The sequence below is a fragment of the Panulirus ornatus genome, chromosome 30, assembly GCF_036320965.1.
Source record: "Panulirus ornatus isolate Po-2019 chromosome 30, ASM3632096v1, whole genome shotgun sequence".
In the NCBI taxonomy this organism is placed as follows: domain Eukaryota; kingdom Metazoa; phylum Arthropoda; class Malacostraca; order Decapoda; family Palinuridae; genus Panulirus; species Panulirus ornatus.
The window spans coordinates 9,399,148-9,421,551 of NC_092253.1; the positions used below are offsets into that span (position 1 = coordinate 9,399,148).

At 38.0% G+C, this 22,404-nt stretch overlaps 1 protein-coding gene across 4 annotated transcripts in view; it reads left to right on the forward strand.

The window, feature by feature from the left end:
* LOC139758397 (uncharacterized) overlaps positions 1 to 21,772 on the forward strand; it is a 135,936-nt gene extending 114,164 nt beyond the window's left edge. For 2 of the 4 annotated variants that reach the window (XM_071679751.1, XM_071679752.1), the window contains 4 exons: positions 5,618 to 5,764; positions 14,106 to 14,312; positions 16,369 to 16,533; positions 18,729 to 21,772. In XM_071679751.1, the coding sequence (XP_071535852.1) occupies positions 5,618 to 5,764; positions 14,106 to 14,312; positions 16,369 to 16,533; positions 18,729 to 19,333 (1,124 nt within the window). In that variant the 3' untranslated portion in view covers positions 19,334 to 21,772. Of the gene's footprint in view, positions 1 to 5,617; positions 5,765 to 14,085; positions 14,313 to 16,368; positions 16,534 to 18,728 lie in introns of those variants that run through there. The other 2 variants (XM_071679753.1, XM_071679754.1) reach the window with 2 other exon arrangements.
* Positions 21,773 to 22,404: the final 632 nt, after the last annotated feature.

The window sequence follows — 22,404 nt, forward strand, 5'->3', positions numbered from 1 at the left end:
GCCATCTGCCAGGCCTGTTGGCTGCTGAGGAGGTTATGCATAATGATTTCTCCTCAGATAATCATCATCTAGTGAGGCTAGTAACAACACATTCTCATGATTTTAATAAGGGAACTGAACAGATTTAACCTAAGTATAGAGGACCAGGCAGATGATCCTGAATTACTTGGCAATGATGATCAGTCTTCAAATCATGGGTTTAATGATTTAATGGTCACTGACTTGAAAATTGATCGATATGAGGCAGAAGAGCATATTTCTAGCTCAAGTGGAGGAAGAATTGCCAGCACCTACTTGACCTTGACAACACTGCATGTGACTGGTGTAGCTAGTAATTTAAGAAACTATTATAATTTTAGTCATGTAGAAATGATAATTACCAATGAATCATATTGATAATAACAAAAAAAGATTTACTATATTTACTGATTACTGATTATCATTATGTTTCATCCAATATAGTAAATCTCTTTTGTTATTATCAATATGATTCGTTGATAATCATAATTTCAACATGACTGTAAAATTATATTATTTTTTTATATAAATAAATAAATGTTTGATCTAGAATTAATATCACCCCTTCACACACTGTTTTGACTTGGTTGATCATGGTGTTATTTTATTCTGCAAGTAATAACACATTTGTTTTTTGTTTATTTTAGTGTCATAAGCTGTGCATAGAATTGTGAGATTGTTTACGCGTGATGGTGTACATCTTAACTATTATATATATATGTACCTCTCCGATGCCCTTTCCCATCAGGAACTCTCTCAAATGGATGGCCTTGACAAAAGTCTCCATAACTGGTGAAATGCCAGTGCCACTTCTTAGCCTTTAGTGCCTCACCCTTAACAGGCCACTGGCAGAGGGCAACTCTTGTGCAGTGTTTACAGAGATTCCTACCTAATGTTTTTACTGACTCCTTCTACTTAATGTGTTTGCTTGATGTTCCAGCTTACTGCTTCTATCTAATGCTTCCACATAATATTCCTTTCTACTGCTTCTACTCAATGTTTCTACCTAATGCTCCTGCCTAATGCTCTAACATACTACTTCTATCTATTGCTCCTACCATTTTGCCAAAAGACAGGGTTATTTCATACTGCTCACCACTGGAAAATGTAGAATAATGAAAGAATTGTGTGAGTTAAGTGTTGTCAAGAATTATTTGTGACTAGGAGAGATTTTATGCATGTGAACAGAATGCCAGCAGTCCATGTAAGGATACGACTTTTCATATGTGAAATACTTGCTTTCTTTTCTACTGATGTTTATTCTTTCATTCTTTTGATTAGATTAGAATAATTCTCTGCACTTTATAAGCATATAGGTGTTACTGTACTTTTTCTGCTCAAGGTTTCACTGTGGTTGAAAAGTCATCTTTGGCAAGTGTGTATAGGAGTGCAGTCTTGTTAAAGAACTTCTTATTAAAGAAGAATTAATCTTTTCCCCTGTTACTGGAAGTAGTGCATCCTTGGCCTGCAGTACTCTTTAGAGAATAGCTCTTATGTAACAAGAGGACCCCTTTCTTAGTAAGGGGTCCTGGAGTAATAATAGTCATACACATATATATACATATACGTTCACACACGCACATATACATACCTGTACATCTCAGTGCATACATATACATACATACACAGACATATACACGTGTACATAATTCATACTTGCTGCCTTATTCATTCCCATCACCACCCCACCACACGTGAAATGACAACCCCCTCCCCCCGCATGTGCACAAGGTAGCGCTAGGAAAAGACAACAAAGGTCACAATCGTTCACACTCTATCTCTAGCTATCATGTATAATGCACCGAAACCACAGCTCCCTTTCCACATCCAGGCCCCACAGAACTTTCCATGGTTTATGCCAGACGCTTCACATGCCCTGGTTCAATCCATTGACAGCATGTCAACCCTGGTATACCACCTCATTCGAATTCACTCTATTCCTTGCACACCTTTCACCATCCTGCATGTTCAGGCTTTGATTGCTCAAAATCTTTTTCACTCCATCTTTCCACCTCCAATTGGTCTCCCACTTCTCCTTGTTCCCTCCACCTCTGAAACATATATCCTCTTGGTCAATCTTTCCTCACTCATTCTCTCCATATGACCAAACCATTTCAAAACACCCTCTTCTGCTCTCTCAACCACACTCTTTTATTACCACACATCTCTCCTACCCTTTCATTACTTACTCGATCAAACCACCTCACACCACATATTGTCCTCAAACATCTCATTTCCAACACATTCACCCTCCTCCACACAACTCTATCTATAGCCCACGCCTCACAACCATATAACATTGTTGGAACCACTTTTCCTTCAAACATACCCATTTTTGTTTTCCGAGATAATGTTCTCGCCTTCCACACATTTTTCAACGCTCCCTGAACTTTCGCCCCCTCCCCCACCCTGTGACTCACTTCCGCTTCCATGGTTCCATCCGCTGCCAAATCCACTCTCAGATATCTAAAACACTTCACTTCCTCCAGTTTTTCTCCATTCAAACTTACCTCCCAATTGACTTGTCCTTCAACCCTACTGTACCTAATAACCTTGCTCTTATTCACATTTACTCTCAGCTTTCTTCTTTCACATACTTTACCAGCTTCTGCAGTTTATCACTCGAATCAGCCACCAGAGCTGTATCATCAGCAAACAACAACTGACTCACTTCCCAAGCCCTCTCATCCACAACAGACTGCATACTTGCCCCTCTCTCCAAAAATCTTGCATTCACCTCCCTAACAACCCCATCCATAAACAAATTAAACAACCATGGAGACATCATGCACCCCTGCTGCAAACCAACATTCACTGAGAACCAATCACTTTCCTCTCTTCCTACTTGTACATATGCCTTACATTCTCGATAAAAACTTTTCACTGCTTCTAGCACCTGGCAGCAGATGGAACCATGGAAGCAGAAGTGAGTCATAGGGTGGGGGAGGGGGCGAAAGTTCTGGGAGCGTTGAAAAATGTGTGGAAGGCGAGAACATTATCTTGGAAAGCCAAAATGGGTATGTTTGAAGGAATAGTGGCTCCAACAATGTTATATAGTTGTGAGGCGTGGGCTATAGACAGAGTTGTGCGGACGAGGGTGGATGTGTTGGAGGTGGAAAGATGGAGTGAAAAGGATTTTGAGTGATCAGGGCCTGAACATGCAGGAGGGTGAAAGGTGTGTAAGGAATAGAGTGAATTCGAACGATGTGGTATACTGGGGTCGACGTGCTGTCAATGGATTGAACCAGGGCATGTGAAGCGTCTGGGGTAAACCATGGAAAGATCTGTGGGGCCTGGATGTGGAAAGGGAGCTGTGGTTTCGGTGCGTTATTACATGACAGCTAGAGACTCAGTGTGAACGAATGTGGTCTTTGTTGTCTTTTCCTAGTGCTACCTCGCACACATGAGGGGGGAAGGGGTTGTTATTTCATGTGTGCTGAGGTGGCGATGGGAATGAATAAAGGCAGACAGTATGAATTATGTACATGTATATATATGTATATGTCTGTGTGTGTGTATATATATATGTATACGTTGAGATGTATAGGTATGTATATTTGCGTGTGGACGTGTATGTATATACATGTGTATGTGGGTGGGTTGGGCCATTCTTTTGTCTGTTTCCTTGCTCTACCTCGCTAACGCGGGAAACAGCAACAAAGCAAAAAGATAAAATATATATATATATATATATATATATATATATATATATATATATATATATATATATATATATATATATATATATATATCCCTGGGGATAGGGGAGAAAGAATACTTCCCACGTATTCCCTGCGTGTCGTAGAAGGCGACTAAAAGGGGGGGGAGCGGGTGGCTGGAAATCCTCCCCTCTCGTTTTTTTTAATTTTCCAAAAGAAGGAACAGAGAAGGGGACAGGTGAGGATATTCCCTCTAAGGCCCAGTCCTCTGTTCTTAACGCTACCTCGCTAATGCGGGAAATGGCGAATAGTATGAAAAAAAAATATATATATATATATATATATATATATATATATATATATATATATATATATATATATATATATATATATCATCATCAATATCTAGGAGTGGCTATGGCAGCAAATGGAAATATGGGAGCAGAAGTGAGTTGGCAGCCAATGGTCTGGGAGTTATATACTACCTGCCTGTGTATCTGGAGGTTTAATGATGGCTTCGTAGGGAGCCAGCACTTTAGTGGTTGTCAAGTTGCACTACTCTGACTGATATAGCTGTCTTTTCTCTCTGCCTCGACCATATATGGACTGCTGGCATTGTGTCCATAGATATACAAGCTCTCTTTGTCATACATAACACTTGACAACACTTACATTTAACAGCTCATTTTATGTAACTCTATATTTTCCTGCAATGAGCACTATGTGCTTGCCCTGTGTTTTGGCAAAATGGTAGGAGCAATAGACAGTAGTAGTAGGAAGGAACAGCTTTAAAGCTTTAGGTGGAATTAGTGGGTGGGAAAATTAGGAAGGTGGAAGTAGTTAGTAGGAACATTTGGTATTAACCTCTGCAAACACTGCCCTAGAGTTGCCCTTTGCCAGTGGCCTGTTAAGGATGAGGCACTAAAGGCTAAGAAGTGGCACTGGCATTCACTAGTTATGGAGAATTATTGCCATGCCATCTCCTTGAGGGAGTTCCAATTGGGAACAGGCATCAGAGACACTGAGAGATAGATTGATAAAAGTGAGTCATGGGGTGGGTAAGGGGATGAAGGTTCTGGGAATATTGAGGAATGTGTGGAAAGAGAGGTTGTTATATGGGAGGGTGAAAAAGGGTATGTTTGATTGTATAGTAATCCCAACAGTGTTGTATGCATGCAAGGGATGGGCTACAGATGAGGAGGGTGAATGTGTTGGAAATGAAATGTTTGAGGGCAATGTGGTGTGAGGTGGTTTGACCAAGTAAGTAATAAAAGAGTTAAAGAGAGGTTTGGTAATAATAAGAGTATAGTTGAGAGGGCCAAAGAGGGTGTGTTGACATGGTTTGGACATATGGAGAGAATGAGAGAGGAAACATTGACTAAGAGGATATATATTTCAAGTGGAGGGGACAAGGAGAAGAGGAAGCCATTTTGGAAATGGAAGGATGAAGTGAAAAATATTTTGAGGACTTGATACCTGAACATGCAGGAGGGTGAAATGTGTACATGGGATACAATGGTTTGGAGGAATGTGGTATGCAGGGGGCAACATACTGTCAGTGGACTGAACCAGCATCAAATTTGATTATTCAAGCATTTCCTAAAAATACATTTACTGCAACATGTATAAGTACATGAACCTACTTAAGTATAATTTTTCCAGCTAGAAATGCTTAAAAACATTTATTATTTGAATAATGCATTCCATTTAGAACACTGTGAGCTACTGAATAACTAGATAGAATATTTGTGTTATGCAGTACTTATTTCATAGTGATGAAGTACAAGATTATTTCTAATTTATGAAATTCACTGAAGTTAGATGGTCTTACTCATTCATTTTTAGAACATTTGTGTTTGTTCAACATGCCCTCCTTCTTACTAATTGTTGTTTTCTTTCAATTCCCCTTTATTTACTGTACTAACTCAGTATTTTATTAGAATGCATAATCGGTGATGAGATCTCTCAGGCACCTACACCCCCACACAGTGTGACAGTGACGGGTGTATTAGATTACCGTTTCCCAGGCAGTATGTCCTTGCAGGTGGGATGGTCACCTCCTGAATGCCCTCATGGCGACATTACTGGTAGGCTATGCATGACCTGGTTGATCAGTTAATATAGATAGCAGTCTTGAATGCCATAGAAATTCCCCTTTTTCCACTCTTATGAGAAAATTTTTCTTTGTAAAATTTCCTCTGAATGCTGTTTTCAAACTGATATGCTTCAGAATGAAATATGAAGTCCTATATTTGCTTGCTTTCCTTTATAAAGTGAACTGAGAAGGCTAGAACTTCATTTTGAATGTAACTCCATAAGGCTATTGCAACCTTTAAAGATGATATTGCTTTATGCACTGTTGAAATTCTATTTTGAAGATAGCTTCAATAAATGCTTTACATAGCTGGGGATGAAGTAGACAAAGTTTAGGGCTTAAAAAGAGGTTTGAGGTATGGTTCTGCTGATGAATATCAGGTTGTGATTGATATATGAAATTTTATATGTCATCATCAGATCTCTTGCATTTACCTATTTGATAATGTCCATGGGACCCTTACAGTTAGAGGGATGAGTGTTGGTATGGGCAATGCCGATGGATTTTAAATTATGCATGTTTTTTGTTGTCATCCAGTTTTTGCATTTAAAACACAATAGCACATTCATGATACTGCCTATGCATTTTAACTGCAATATGTTATACAGTGAAGTGTTGAAGTTTCAGTATATCACAAATAACGCTTGCCAAAGAACTTTATACACGGATGTAGTTATCATATTAGTAAAACAGTTGCTAGCTACATGTACCATTGGTATTAAAGGAATACACTAAAGGATGAAGATTTGTTAAACAGAGGGAAAGGTGGATATGAAATATGGGAAAGCAAGATTAGATGAAAAGGATATGATAATCATTTTAGGATAGTATGAAGTTTGCAAATGTTTTTCCAGCCACTCGCTAAAGTTCAGTATGAATATGCTCATAAAAAGATAAGCTTCATTGAGATATTTGAGAACAAATGAATGAAAATCATTTGCATGCAAAGTTATGTACTCCTTTCAGCAGTACTTTCAGTATTGACTGAAAATGACCAACTGAAATTTTTTTCTAAAAAAGTATAATACGATAGGAGTACTTAAGTGCTTTGATAAACAGAATTGTGGGAATATTTGAAATTTGTTAACATATTATGATGTAATTACCAATTAGCACAGTATCAGGAGACAATTCTATAGGTATGGAGCCTTATCTCTTGAATTTTCTTCACCGTCAAGTATCCTTTTAAACATTTACATACCATGGGCATTATAGTGTTGTGTCCAATAAGATCAAGTTTGAATTTTTTAGATGTCCCACAAATACTAAAGTGTATGTAGAACCTGTTGCTACCATTACATCTAGCAGTCTGTGGACACACAATTGTTAGCACAGTGACTCAAGTACAATACATGATTGTATAAATTTACATGATATTTAGGAAAAGATTTTTCATTGGTGTAGCAGTTGGCATTCCTGACTATGATGCATTTATGTGCTGCCCAGGGTTGAGTGTCCAGGTTCGAATCCTGGTTGTGGCAGTCAGTCCACAGTAAACCCAGCTGATCATCTACCCTTAGGGTTTGATCAGCAGAATGGATACTTGGCTCAGGCTAGGGGGTGGCGATGCTGTTTCCACTTCCATGATTCCATTCGCTGCAAAGTCCAACCCCATATATCTAAAAAACTTCACTTCCACCAATTTTTCTCCATTCAAATTTACATCCCAACTAACTTGTCCCTGAACACTGCAGAACCCAATATCCTTGCTCTTATTCACAATTACTCTCAACTTTTTCCTTTCACACACTTTTCCAAACTCAATCACTAACTTCTGCAGTTTCTCACTTGAATCAGCCACCAGTGCTGTATCATCAAAGAACAACTGACTCACTTCCTAGGCCCCTTCCTCCTCAATAGACTGCATACTTGCCCCTCTTTCAAAACTCTTGTAATTACCTCTTTCAAAACTCTTGTAATTACCTCCCTAACCACCCCATCCATAAACAAAAAACTAAAAAAATTGAACAGCCATGAGGACATCACACACCCTGCTGCAGACCGACATTCCCTGGGAACCAATCAGTCATCTTTCTTCCTACTTGTACACATGCCTTACACCCTTGATAACACCTTCTATGCTTCTAGCAGCTTACCTCCCACACCATATTCTTTAAAAACCTTCCTCAAAGCATCTCAGTCAACCTTATCATATATCTTCTCCAGATCCATAAATGCTACATACTAATCCATCTGTTTTTCTAGGTTTTTACCAAGGATGTAAAGCATGCATATGAGTAGGAAGAGAGGAGAATGATTGGTTCCCAGTGAATGTTGTTCTGCGGCAGGGGTTGTTTAATTTGTTTATGGATGGGGTGGTTAGGGAGGTAAGTGCAAGAGCTTTGGAGAGAGGGCTGAGTATGCAGTCTGTTGGGGATGAGAGGGCCTGGGAAGTGAGTCACTTGTTGTTCACTGATGATATAGCTCTGGTGGCTGATTCAGGTGAGAAACTGCAGAATTTGGTGACAGTTCGGAAAACTGTGTGAAAGGAGAAAGTTGGAAGTAAATGTGAATAAGAGTAATGTTATTAGGTTCAGTAGGGTTGAGGGACAAGTTGATTGGGATGTAAGTTTGAATGGAGAAAAATTGGTGGAAGTGAAGTGTTTTAGATATCTGGGAGTGGATTTAACAGCAAATGGAATCATGGTAGCTGAAGTGAGTCTCAGGGTGGGGGAGGGGGAGAAGGTTACGGGAATGATGAAAAATGTGTGGAAGGAGAGAACGTTATCTTGGATAGCAAAAATGGGTATGTTTGAAGGAATAGTAGTTCCAACAATGTTATATGGTTGTAAGGCATGGGCTATAGATAGGGTTATGCGGAGAGGGGTGGATGTGTTGGAGGTGAAATGTTTGAAGACAGTATGTGGTGTGAGATGGTTTGATCGAGTAAGTAATGAAAGGGTAAGAGAGATATGTGGAAATAAAAAGAGTTTTGTTGAGAGAGCAGAAGAGGGTGTGTTGAAATGGTTTTGGCATATAAAGAGAATGAGTGAGGAAAGATTGACAAAGAGGATATATGTTTCAGAGGTAGAGGGAACAAGGAGAAGCAGAAGACCAAATTGGAGGTGGAAGGATGGGGTGAAAAAGATTTTGAGTGATCGCTGCCTGAACATACAGGAGGGTGATAGGCATGCAAGGAATAGAGTGACTTGGAACAGTGTGGTATACCGAGGTGGACATGCAGTCACTGGACTGAACCAGGCATGTGGAGTGACTAGGGTAAACCTTGATAAGGACGGTGGGGCCCAGATGTGGATAGGGAGCTGTTGTTTCAGTTTATTACACTTGACAGCTAGAGACTGAGTGTGAACAAATGTGGCCCTTTTTTTTTTGGTCTTGTTTTCCTGGCGCTGCCTTACTGAAGCACGGTAGTGATGCTGTTTCTTGTGGGACAGGGTAGCATCAGGAATGGATGAAGGCAAGCATGTATGAATATGTACATGTGTATATATGTATATGTCTATGTATTTGTTATTATTTTATATATTTTATTTTGCTTTGTCGCTGTCTCCCGCATTAGTGAGGTAGTGCAAGGAAACAGATGAAAGAATGGCCCAACCAACCCACATACACATGTATATACATACACGTCCACAAACGCAAATATACATACCTATACATCTCAGTGTATACATATATATACACACAGACATATACATATATACACATGTACATAGTTCATACTGTCTGCCTTTATTCATTCCCATCTCCACCCCGCCACACATGAAATATCAACCTCCTCCCCCCTCATGTGCACGAGGTAGTGCTAGGAAAAGACAACAAAGGCCACATTCGTTCACACTCAGTCTCTAGCTGTCATGTAATAATGCACCGAAACCACAGCTCCCTTTCCACATCCAGGCCCCACAGAATTTTCCATGGTCTACCCCAGACACTTTACATGCCCTGGTTCAATCCATTGACAGCACATCAACCGCGGTATACCACATCGTTCCAGTTCACTCTATTCTTTGCACGCCTTTCACCCTCCTGCATGTATTTGTATATGTATGTATATGTGTATATGTTGATGAGTTTATTTATATGTATGTATATGTGCGTGTATGGGCGTTTATGTATATGTTTGTGTATATGAATGGATGGGCCATTCTTTGTCTGTTTCCTGGTGCCACTTTACTGATGCGGGAAACAACAATTAGTTATGATAAATAAATATTTTCTCACACACTTTTTCAAAGCAAACACCTGATCTACACATCCACTACCACTTCTTAAACCACACTGCTCCTCCCTAATCTGATGCTCTGTACATACCCTCACCATTTCACTCAATACCCTCCCATACAATTTTCAAGAAATACTCAACAAATGTATGCCTCTGTTAGAACACTCACCTTTATCCCCTTTGTCTTTGTACAATTTGCTCACATCGACTCTCTTACTGTCTTGTATAGTGCACTAAAACCAGAGCCTGCTTTCTTCAGCCATTTTCCACAGACCTGTCCATTGTTTCCCCTGATCATTTCAGATGCCCTGGTTCAGCACACTGACAACACATTGCCCCTTGTATACTGCATCACTCCAGTTCACTTTATTCCAAGAGTGCCTCACACCCTTTTGTATGTTTATGCCCAGTCATTCAAAGTATCTTTCAAACCATCCTTCTGTCTCAACCTCGGTCTCCCCCTTCTCTTGTTTCTCCCCACTTCTGGCACATATACCCTTTAAAGTACCCTGCTTACTCATCCTCTTCTTATTCCCAGAGCACTTCTGTATATTCTCTTCAGTTCACTCTTCTAACTATAACACTTCTCTCTCATACTTTATCATTTCTTATTCAATCAACCTTCCTTGAACTACATATTGTCCTTAAGTATTTCAAATCAACGCATACACTATTATGATAATATTTTTTCTGCATCCCACACCTCACATCCAAACAGAACCATTAGGATTACTGTAACGTCAAACGTACCTCTCTTTGCCATATTAGGCAGTGACCTTTCTTTCCACACATCCTTAGTGCACCCAGAATCTCAGCTCCCTCACCTCCCCCTAATTTACTTCAGCTTCCATGGTTCATAACATATGCTGCCATGTTCACTCCCAGGTATCTAAAACACTCCACTCTCTCCAAGTTCTCTCCTTTCAAACTCCAACTCCAACTGTCTCTCACCCCATCTGAACCTGACAATGTTAATTTCATTCACAATACTTGTCAGTTTCTACTCCCACATGCTCTTTCAAACTCAGGCATAACCTTACTGCATTACCACCAATACACCTGATCCCCTACTTGTGACCTATATGACTTATGACCATCTGTACATACAACCAGAAAAAAGAAAATAAATTGAAAAATAGAGTTAATGAAATTGAACTAAAGAATCTTGAATAAAAGTTGAACTACAAAATCATATGATAAAGCTGGTTAAAAAAATGAGATAATCATGATAAAAATTGTGTAGGATAAAAGAATGCTGTACAGGTACACGAATTCTACATGCCATGCTGACATGCATCCAACTTACATCCATTCTGAGATATGACCAGTTGGTCAGAACAGAACTCGGACATATGTTGGGAGGGGATGTGCTGATAACGATGTACATATTTTAATAACAATGGTGAATTGTAAAATGTTTCACTTTGATAATGGTATAGCCATATGAGATAGAAAAGATAATCATTAGGGTAATGCTTAAGAGATTTACCTCCCTTAGCTTCTTTTCAGTCCTGGTAGGATTTAGTCGGTAGGCAGCCACCGACCATAGAGGTATATTACTGGTACTTCCTGCCTAGGTATTGAAAGGGTTAGTGCTGGTTACACTGTAAGCCAACATTTCAGTGGTTACCAAACTGCACTTCTCTACCCAAGGTAGCTGTCTTATCTCTCTACTTCATTCACACAAGGACTGCTGGCATTCTGTCCACAAACACAAATTCTCACTTTTTCATACAACTTATGACAACACTTAACTCACACAATCCATTCTTTGTAACTCTAGATTTTCTTGCAGTGAGCATCAAGTGTTAGCCCTACCTTTTGACAAAATGATAGAAGCAGTAAAAACTAGTGGGTAGGAACATTAGGCAGGAGCATTAGGTAGAAAGATTACATAGAAGTAGTAGGTAGGAATATTAGATGGGAACATTAGGTAAAGTAATGGGTTGGAACGTGAGGCAATAACACTTGGTAGACACACTAGGTAGAAGTAATGGGTTGAACATTAGGCAGAAACATTTTGTAGACATATTAAGTAGTAGTTGGTAGGAACATTAGGTATGAGACTGGAAATGCTGTGCTAGTGGTGCCCTTTGCCAGTGGTCTGTTAGGGGTGAGGCACTAAAGGCTAAGAAGTAGCACTGGAGTTTAACAGTTACAGAAACTCTTGCACCTTGGCCATCCCCTTGAGTAAGTTCCTAGCATCAGAAATATCAATTATAGTGAAGCTACATGAGATAAAGAAACTCAAAATTATTCGAGTATTGATTAAGAGATGCACTTCCCAAGCTTCTTTTCAGTCCTAGACTGCAGCTGTTTCTAAGTTCAGGCACTGCATGCAGCACCAAGTTTCAGGGATTATAGAGGATTGTGTTCCTGGTGGGATTCCTCAGGACTAATTGGTTAAGTTTGATTGCTAGTAGCACCTGTGTCTGCTGCTGAGATATTGATGGAATACGGTGATATTCTGATATAGAGACATTCAATTTTCTCAATACCATCAGAAGATTTGCATTTTCTCATCATAGAATTGTTTAAACCTAAAATAATGTTTTCTTATACAATGGTTATGATATATAGATATTTGAGATTTATTTAGAAAAAAGAGTAAAATAAAAGAAAGGCTACTAGACTGTCATGTTAACATATAAATCTTCGTTCTCTAAGTTGTTGTTCTTCTTTGGTTGACATGCAAATATGCTGTGTCTTTTCCTGTTCAATTTCTAAAAGATGGAACACAAGTAGGAGCTAAGCAAGGAGTGCTTGTCCTCCTTGATGGCTCAGGCCAGTGCACCTAAATGTGTGTATATGCATTTAAGTTGATCAGTTATACAACCCTAGAACCCCTTTTAGGGGTTCCTGCAGCTTCAAGGCTGTACCATAATCAGTTGGACAGAAAGGATGGATTCCGTGGAGCAAGTTCTGTAACGAATTTATGCACACATGTATTTTATACTTGTTTTTTACATAGTTGTTTACTTCATTAACATGAATAAATGAACAAATGATTTTCTCTAGATTATCAATGATACAGATGATTATCTAAATTCTCTTTTAGTTACTGTTTTATTTGGGGAGAGTGGGAGAAATTGTAACATACAGCACACCTTTTGTAATGTTATATATCAATGACTGAGGCATGTGATATTTAATCCAGCTATCTTAGGAGATTGCTGGTGATATCTGTTCATAAGTTGATGGAATAAAACAATAGCTGGGAATTCAAATGAGGGTGGGTATCATTATGTTGTCGGTTCATGATGATAGCAGCGAACTTATATACTATTATCAGTTGATGATCGCAGCAGTTTAAGAACCTGTGATATTTTCAGTAAATTAGCTTCTGCATAGGTATCATCCTTTAGAGATGATGTGTTTCTTTCATCTATATCAAGAATGATTTACCCTCTTTTTAACAAAGAATAGAAAGTTAGTTAAAGTCATGCATGATGTACTCTTTGTAGATTAGAAAAAGAGAAAATCCAGTTAATTATTGATGTGTGTAATATTGTAGCAAGTTTTCTTTGTAAGAAGGCCCATATCAAAAAGAGAAAAAGAAAAAATGTGTAGAACTAAGAACATTTGATTTAAAGGAGCATGAGTCCCTATTCCTTAAACGAATATGATAACAGTTGTTCATACTGACTATATTGTATCTTACTGATTGTGTTGCATTTGTTTACACATCCCAAACATCCACTTTAAATCAGAAGAAGCTTGAGAATAATTTTGTGCATCTAATTACCTGGATTCATTGATGAATTGTATCCCAGATGTTTGTGTATGGGCATGGAGGCTTTAGTAGTGATTTGAGAAAGTATTAGAATTACTTAGATGGCATGAAATTTGATGCTGTTCCTTTTGGTAACATTACAGTTGTGTACTTAATATAACTGTAATACATACATCAAAAAAATTTGAGGCTACAGTCATGAACATTAATTCAACCTTTCGTAGCATTCAGATTTGTGTTCATCCCTGGACTTTGACGGAGATTACAGAAGTTTACTATTTACTAGCAGATTTGACATGCCTTTTTATGACAGTTTTCTAGTACCAGCAATGTTTGTAAACAATGGTAATATGAAAGACCATTGCATTAGTAACATCAGCTTCTTTGACAATAGTGTCAGCTCCACATCAACAGCTTACCGGGTATTGTATCGTGAGAATCCACACCGTGAAGATAATGAGCAAGTTGAATGGATAAGACGAAGGATACAGGGAAACCTGAGAACCCAGTTGATTCTCAGTGGGTTAGATCCCTTACAGGCATATGTAGTAGGAGTAGCAGCAGAGAACATCCATGGCCTCAGTGATATTTCGCATCAGGTGGTCTTCAGTTTGGTACCCCGTAAGTGGCAGAAGATTTATTGTAACTGGTGTTGAGACCACTTACTTATGTGTTTTACTGTATTAAAATCTGTCTTCTTGAATCATATTTAAGATAATCTGGAAAATGATAGTTCATGTTTTTATTTCTAGTATATGCATCATTATGACAGTGAATAATAAGTTTACTCTGAACCAGGTGAATTGAAATGGTTTGGCCACATGGAGTGAGGAAAGATTGACAAAGAGGATATGTATCAGAGGTAGAGGGAATGAGAAGTGGGAGACCAAATTGGAGGTGGAAAGATGGAATGAAAAAGATTATGAGCGATCGGGGTCTGAACATGCAGGAGGATGAAAGGCATACAAGGAATAGAGCGAATTGGAACGATGTGGTATACCGGGGTCGCCGTGCTGTCAGTGGATTGAACCAGGTCATGTGAAGCATCTTGGGTAAACCATGGAAAGTTTTGTGGGGCCTGGATGTGGAAAGGGAGCTGTGCAAATGACTGGGCGATGTATAAAAGAAATAGGCAAGAGGTCATGAGAAAGGTGCAAGATGTGAAAAAGAGGGCAAATGAGAGTTGGGGTGAGAGAGTATCATCAAATTTTAGGGAGAATAAAAAGATGTTTTGGAAGGAGGTAAATAAAGTGAGTAAGACAAGAGAACATTTGGGAACATCGGTGAAGGGGGCTAATGGGGAGGTAATCACAAGTAGATACAGTTTTATGTATCATTATACATATTTCTTTCATTCTATATAAGGAAACTTTTTTTTCAGTTAACCAGTATTTAAGGATGAATGAAAAGGACTTGGGTGTGGTTTTCCTCCATAGTAACATTAATGATCACATATTCTTTGCTCTGTGTAAGGAACTTAAGCTGTTCACTTGTGTCAGTGACCAGCATTCCATGCCATTTTTTTGTACTAAACGGTCAACTACACAATATGATGATGTTAGTGCCAGATGATACCCAGAATAGAATTTGTTTACATTATTTTTCCAAGGTAATGCAAAGTTCCTGTGCCAGACACGATGGCATCAGTCTGGAAATAATTGTTACTCTTGTGTATCATAGTTTAGTAGACTAGGTATTATCTGACATTTCTTTTTCAGTGCTGAACCTCTGGAAAGCTTACTTCCTTTGAATTTGGGTCACATTAGTATGTCACAAAATGAAAGTCAAACAACAAGTGATTATATTACGTTTCTCTAAAAGAGAGAGAGATATTGTTCCTTCTGTTTCTTATTTTTCTTTTTCCAAAAATCAGCACTTTTCACTTGAACTTAGTGAAGCTGTATTTGACCTGACCCTTTTGGATACTACAAATGCATCTTCATTGTTGTAAAGATGGCCTTTGACCTGTAAGCATCAGATCAAAGGCCAGTAATGTTCAGGGTTCAGTGAAATGACTCTTGACCTGGCTTTGAATCATCAATTCAAATGTCACAGGTGTTGAGAATGCAATGAAGATTGCCTTAAACATGATACAGAAATTTCAGGTTAAAGGCTGGTAATATCAAAGGTGCAGTGAAGTTGCTTCTTGACCTAAGCCATAAGGGTTAGATCAAAGGCAAGTGATGTCAAGGAAACTGTGAAGTTTGATTTGATCATAGAGGTGCAGTGAAGATGAAGCTTTAATGAATGTAAGGGATTTGTGAAAACTGCCTCTGACCTAACTGATAAGGGGTTTTGAAGATCAGAGTGCAATGAAGGGAAAGCTTAGTGGAGATGAAGGTGTAGTAAAGATAATGATGTAATGAAGATGGTCTGTGAATTGAATTTAGGTCTATGGATTGTGAAGGGAAGATGAGTGTAGTGTGTCCCCCTCTGCAGTGAACATGATGGTATGGAGGAAGACATATTACATCTGCTTATGAATGTTGGCATTTCTGATATTAAGGGATTTTTTTACACTTTCTTTCAGGTGTAAATACATATACATTACTTTTCAAATTCCTTCTTTGCTCTCAGTGTGTGTTTTCGTAACTAAGCAGTTCTTCAGTTCACTAACTATACACTCTTTTCAACCATGTAATGACTGTTTTTAAACCAATTTTATGCATTTTTCCAGGAGCAAAATCAGCTGAATGTTATCTTGGAGATCTTTATGTGGCACTTGGGTCACCTCTCGAGATCAATGAGTGTAAGATAGACTGCAGATGCATAACACCACCAGAAATCACCTGCGTTCAGCACAGATCATGTGACAAGGCTGCAGAAACTAGAGCTACTGAAGGTAATTCAGTTTTCTTTCTACATTAAGTTAGTAAATTGCTAAGTGTCGTTTACCTAGAAAAGGTAGAAATTTAATACAAGAATTGTTTTCTCTTCTGATGTCCTTTTGAAGCAAATTTACTCTAAATGTTCATGCATGTAGTTTTTGCAAGTTGAAAAATAAAATCCTCAATGGGACATAATGGTGTGGAGAAACATGACATATCAAGTAGAATAGTGCATGCTGATGTATCTTTGTCTGTACAATGTCTTTTTTTGTAAAGTGTCAAGCAACAAAGTGCATGCTGATGTGTAATGATAATGTTTTCTTGTGAGTAATAATATCATCATGCATCATTCATTAAATGCCAAAGATTACTAATAACAACATTAGACCTGCCATTTTATTCTCTCATTTAAAGTAATATGTCTTCTTTCTTTTAATTGAGAATAACAGCCTAGAGAAACAAACATGCTTATCAGTAATTTTTTCCATGTTTTGTGAAAAGGAAAGTCTTAATTATATATGATACATGTACCCACTTAACAAGAGGCATAAGGTTACAGAGAAACAAATGATGCATCGATCAGCAAAATGAGTGCTGATGTGTCTTTACCAGTGCAGTGTCTTCTTTAATAACTCATCAAGCAGTGCAGTGTATGCTGACACACCTTTGCTAACAGTCATATCCTGTTACATGACAAGCTACTCAGCATGAGCTGACATCTCTTTAATTCATCCTATGACCTGTCAACTAGCATAGCACATAGTGATGCGTCAAGTAGCACAGCACATAAAAACGTGTCATTACTGAATAACCAAAGCAGCTTGGAGAATGCTTACGTATGTTTGAGTGTACAATATCACCATTGTTGTTTCAAGCAGCAAAATACATGCTGACTCGAATGTGGCCATTTAAGGTCCTCTCCAGTGATGTGTTTAGAAGCACAGTGCTTGCTGATGTATCGTTATCTTCTGTTTTCTCTCTGTTTCTTTTATTAACAGAACATTCTGTCCTTTAACTTTATCAACTTTATCATTTTAAGGCTTAGCATTCCCCTTCGTCTGTTTTAGTAGCCACTAAACGGTGAAATATTACTTTGCTTTCCCTTAAGTTTGAAGGCTATAAGTCCATTGTTGAAAACATTTTCATCATCTCACTACTGCACAAAAGACAAGGAAATATGTCATATACTCTTTAGTGAGTCAGTTGTTGTTGGTGGCAGAATCAAGTGAGGAACTACAGAAGTTGGTGATTGAGTTTGGAAGAGTGTATGAAAGGAAAAAAGTTGAGAGTGAATGTGAATAAAAGCATGTTTATTAGGTTCATCTGGGTTAAGGGGCTGGCTGGTTGGAGTGTGAGTTTGAATGGAGAAAAATTGGAGGAAGAGAAGTACTTTAGATATCTGGGAGTGGAATGGCAGCTATGGACCCATGGAAGCAGAAGTGAGTCATAGCGCTGGGAAGGAGACATAGGTTCTAGGTGTGCTGAAAAATATGTGTAAAGGAAGAACGTTATCTGGGAGGGCATAGATGGGTATGTATGAAGGAGTAGTAGTCCCAACAATATTATTTGGATGCAACACATGGGCTGTACATAAAGCTGTGCAAGAAGGGTGGATGTGTCGGGAATGAAATGTATGAGGAGAATATGTGATTTGAGGTGGTTTGATCGAGTAAGCAATGAAAAGATAAGAGAGATGCGGTGATAAAAAGTGTGGTTGAGAGAGCAGAAGAGGGTGCACTGAATTGGTTTGGACATATGGAGAGAAAGAGTGAGGAAAAGTTGACAAGATGATATACATGTCTGAAATTGAGGGAACACAGAACAGGGAGACCAAATTGGAGATGTGAGGATGGAGTGAAGAAGATTTTGAGAGATCAGTGCCTGAACATGCTTGAGAGTGAAAGGTATGAATGGAATAGAGTGAATTGGAATGATGTGGTATACTGGGGTTGACATGCTGTCAATGGATTGAACCAGGGCATGTGAAGCATCTGGGGTAAACCATGGAAAGGTCTGTGGGGCCTGGTTGTGGATAGGGAGCTGTGGTTTCGGAGCATTATGCATAAGAGCTAGAGAATGGATTTGAGCAGACGTGGCCTTTCTTTATCTGCTCCTGGCCTGAGCACAGAAAATGATGATCAAGTATGAAAAAATAACTAATTGATAGGGATTTTGTATAACCATTGTATTTTTCTCTCTTTGATTATAGAGTGTCCTGAGCCAATATGTGACGATGAATGCCATACCATCATGGATGCTGCCACTGGTTGCCGAATTTGTTCCTGCAGTTATGAGTCATTTTCATGTCCACAACAGACATGCCCAAGCAACTGTGAAGCTGTTGTCGATTTTCAGACAGGTTGCTCTTCTTGCAAGTGTAGTTGCTCTTATGATGCGTTAGGTTTTCCCCCTTGTCCAACAGACTGTGATCTTGCTATATTTATGGATGAAGTCACTGGTTGTCAGAGGTGTGAATGTATTTTCAACAACCCTAATAATTCACTTGCGTATGTAGGCATTATTGAGCATAATCGCTGCCCTAAGGATCACACTGGTCGTGCACCATGTCCACAAGACTGTGCTGTTCATAGGGTGTTTGATGAAGAAACAGGATGTGAAAAGTGTGTATGTGATCCTAACATTTCTGTTAATGCATTAGCTCGACAGTGCATCACAGATTTCACAGGTCGGGCTCCTTGTCCAATGGACTGTGCAGTTCACTATGTGATAGACAATGAAACAGGCTGTGAGAAGTGTGAATGTGATCCAAACAACCCAGCTACTCCATTTGGTCCATATAAACCTTTATCATAAATCTCTCTTTTGTCCCAGTAGGATTACAAGAAAGACCTCACAGACCAGTATAATAGTTTAACAGGCCCTATGGTTTATGTTATTTATATAATACTGACTAATGAATTTGACTGCAAGAAATTTGACCTCATTTGCAATCTGTTAACTCCTTCAAACTGTTGTGAACACATTAACTGTAAAGTTTTTTCTTGTACTGATTCCTGGTTTCATTTTGTTGGATGGAAACAAGAGATCCAACCCTTTCCAATTTATGTATATGAATTATCTATTGAAATTAAACTATATCTGAATAAGTTTCTTGTTGCTGAAATCATGAATGAAGTATGGAGTTACAGGGAAGGCAATATGCTGCAAAGAGATGCAGCAAAAATGGAACAGTCATTATAAGTGTAGAAAAGTAATTTAGTCTTGTCAAATATATAAATGCAGATGGGAAAGAATGAAAACAGACAAAATTGTGAATGACATGTTGCCGGGAAAAAATGATAGGATTTATTCTGTGAAAGGGACCTTAATTGTAACCAGAATATTGTAAAATTATGTTATAGCTTAGTTAACATCAAAATTGCCCCTTGAGATAAATATACACTGAAATGCTCAGGAAGATATGCAGGTCAGCCCCTTGCCAGCCTAAAGATTTACATTCCTCAAAAATAATGTAATTGGCATTATCATGGCAGGCAAGGGACCTATGTATTACATGTATTTCATCCAGGCTGAAATGTTCTTCAGCATCTTGGTATTCTCACTTAGGGGGAACAAGAACTACAGAAAAAGATCCAGTGTAATTCATTACGGATGGTGCAAGTAGTAAGTTAAATGAGTCATGAGAAGAGGGAGTCCTTGATCTGCTTTACAGTTGATTGCAAAGAGAACTGCCTTAACTTCCCTTAAATACTTAGGGAAGCCATGCAGATGTTAACGTAGATCAGTTCCTGGAAATCAGAGGGGACTTCAAAACCAAAGGATATAATAGGAAGCTAAGCATGGAAAAAGTTAGGAGGGACATCAGGAAATGTTTCATCAAGAACAGAATGGTGAGCACGTAGAACAAGCTACACAGAGCTATAAGCAAAAAGAGTGTCGGGGGGATAAAGAAGCAAATAACCAGTAATGCAATGGATGTGTGGAAGAAGCTAAGTGGAGCTAAGATGAATGCAGATAGTAATGTGCGATTTAGAAATGTGTGTACAGAAATGCACAGTTAAGATGGGGCCTGATGAATCTACAACTACTCCTTTTATGCACAAGTAGGCGATCACAGAAAATTGTTTCCCATAGAATGGCTTGAGGACAAATTTCATATGATACATGGTTGATAAGATGACTTTTGGTAATATATATCCTGTATGTAGATTTGAAAGCACTTAATTTTACGAGCTAAACCTTTGTTGGAAGAAAAAAAGCAAAAAATTCCTAGGTTAGTGACCACTACCATTTATCATCACCAGTAAAATTGTGATTCTGAGGCTACAGTCATAATTTTGTTCCTGACTGCTGGATATTACTTTGGAGCCATTAAAGTTTTTCTTTGTAAAAGTAAATTATATTAAGTACATAATATTTGCTAATGAAAAAGGCAATTGACTAACATATGTTATAGGGTGTTTCTTAGTGACAGTAATAGGAACTTTATATACCATTTTCTCTCAAAGTATAGTACTTATTCTGTTTCAGAAATCATATACAGCATTATAACATTGGCTATTGATGTATCTTTGCTTGATTTCAAGTAATGTGAGGAAAGAAGTTCATTATTTTTGACAAAAATGTTTGATATCTATATCAATTTAATTGATTGATTTTCTATTTTATTTGTTGCAGAATTAGAGGCTTAATTATTTTTTTCTCATCCCTTGCAAGCTGAACCCAAAAGGCATTCTTGCTATTTGAGACATAACATGTTTGTTAACGTTATCATTATAAGACTTTTTGTAATTTAGAAGAAATACAAACAGAAAGGGTTGTAAGCTTGGATGATCTTTTCCATTTCATTTATTGTTGTAGGATAGTAGTGCAGGATGTAGTTGTATTTGCTGAGATGATTATTACTTAAAAACTTTCCCACTGTACTATACAAATTGATTTTCATGTAAAATCACCTCTGTAATCCAAAGATTTATATATATAGCTGCTGTTCTTACTGGAAATGTAAAGGTTTGCAAACACTCATACCTACAGTATAAAACTTGTGGTATATCTAAGGTAAAACTAATACAGTTCTTGATTTTCTCATTATCATTTCTCCAGAAATGTAACTGAAAATGTTTTTATGTGATAAGATTTTGATGTTTGGTTATTAATTAAGATATATAAGGTCTGGATAAAATCTTTTAATATTCTGGAAGTATAACCATGTAAGATAAATGAAGCTTATTATTAGGTTTAGGGAGGTAATGTTCGGTAAAGCAGTCCCTTGAATAAATTTTTTGAAGTATATACCTTAATCATCTTAGCATTATCCTTGTATGCACTTTTCGTCCTCTTTCTTACATTTATAGCTGAGTAGCCTTTCTCAGACATTTTAGTTTCTTGGTGTTAAAGGCTGAACAGAAAGTTGAAAAATTGCAGACAAATTCTATCGTGTTGATTTGGCTTTCAATTGAAGCAGTTCGGAATTAGTTTCAAAAAGGTAAAGAAAGGAACAAGAATACTGATCAGATCAGCATGAATGGAACGTGTGGAGGATTAGTAGGAAACTGAAACAGAAAAAGATAGAAGGAACAACTTACTGTAAAAGATAGAAAATTGGTAAATCAGTGATAGTGTGAGTATCTACAAGATTTACTAAATCAGTAATGGGTTGAATATCTAAGCATGCATGAAAAAAAAAAAAGATATTGCTTTCACTGCTCCTTAGAAATCTTTTTCTCCTTATTTTTTTCTACAAAAGATTTCATAATTGAAGAAGCTTAATGCAGGTAAGTCAGTTGCATATGTTAATGTGTTGGTTATATTCAACATAAATTATAGTTCTCACATGATAGGTAGAGAATGGATGCAAGTGGATGTGGCCATCCTTCATCTGTTCTTGGCGCTAACTCGCTCACGCGGGAAACGGCGATCAAGTA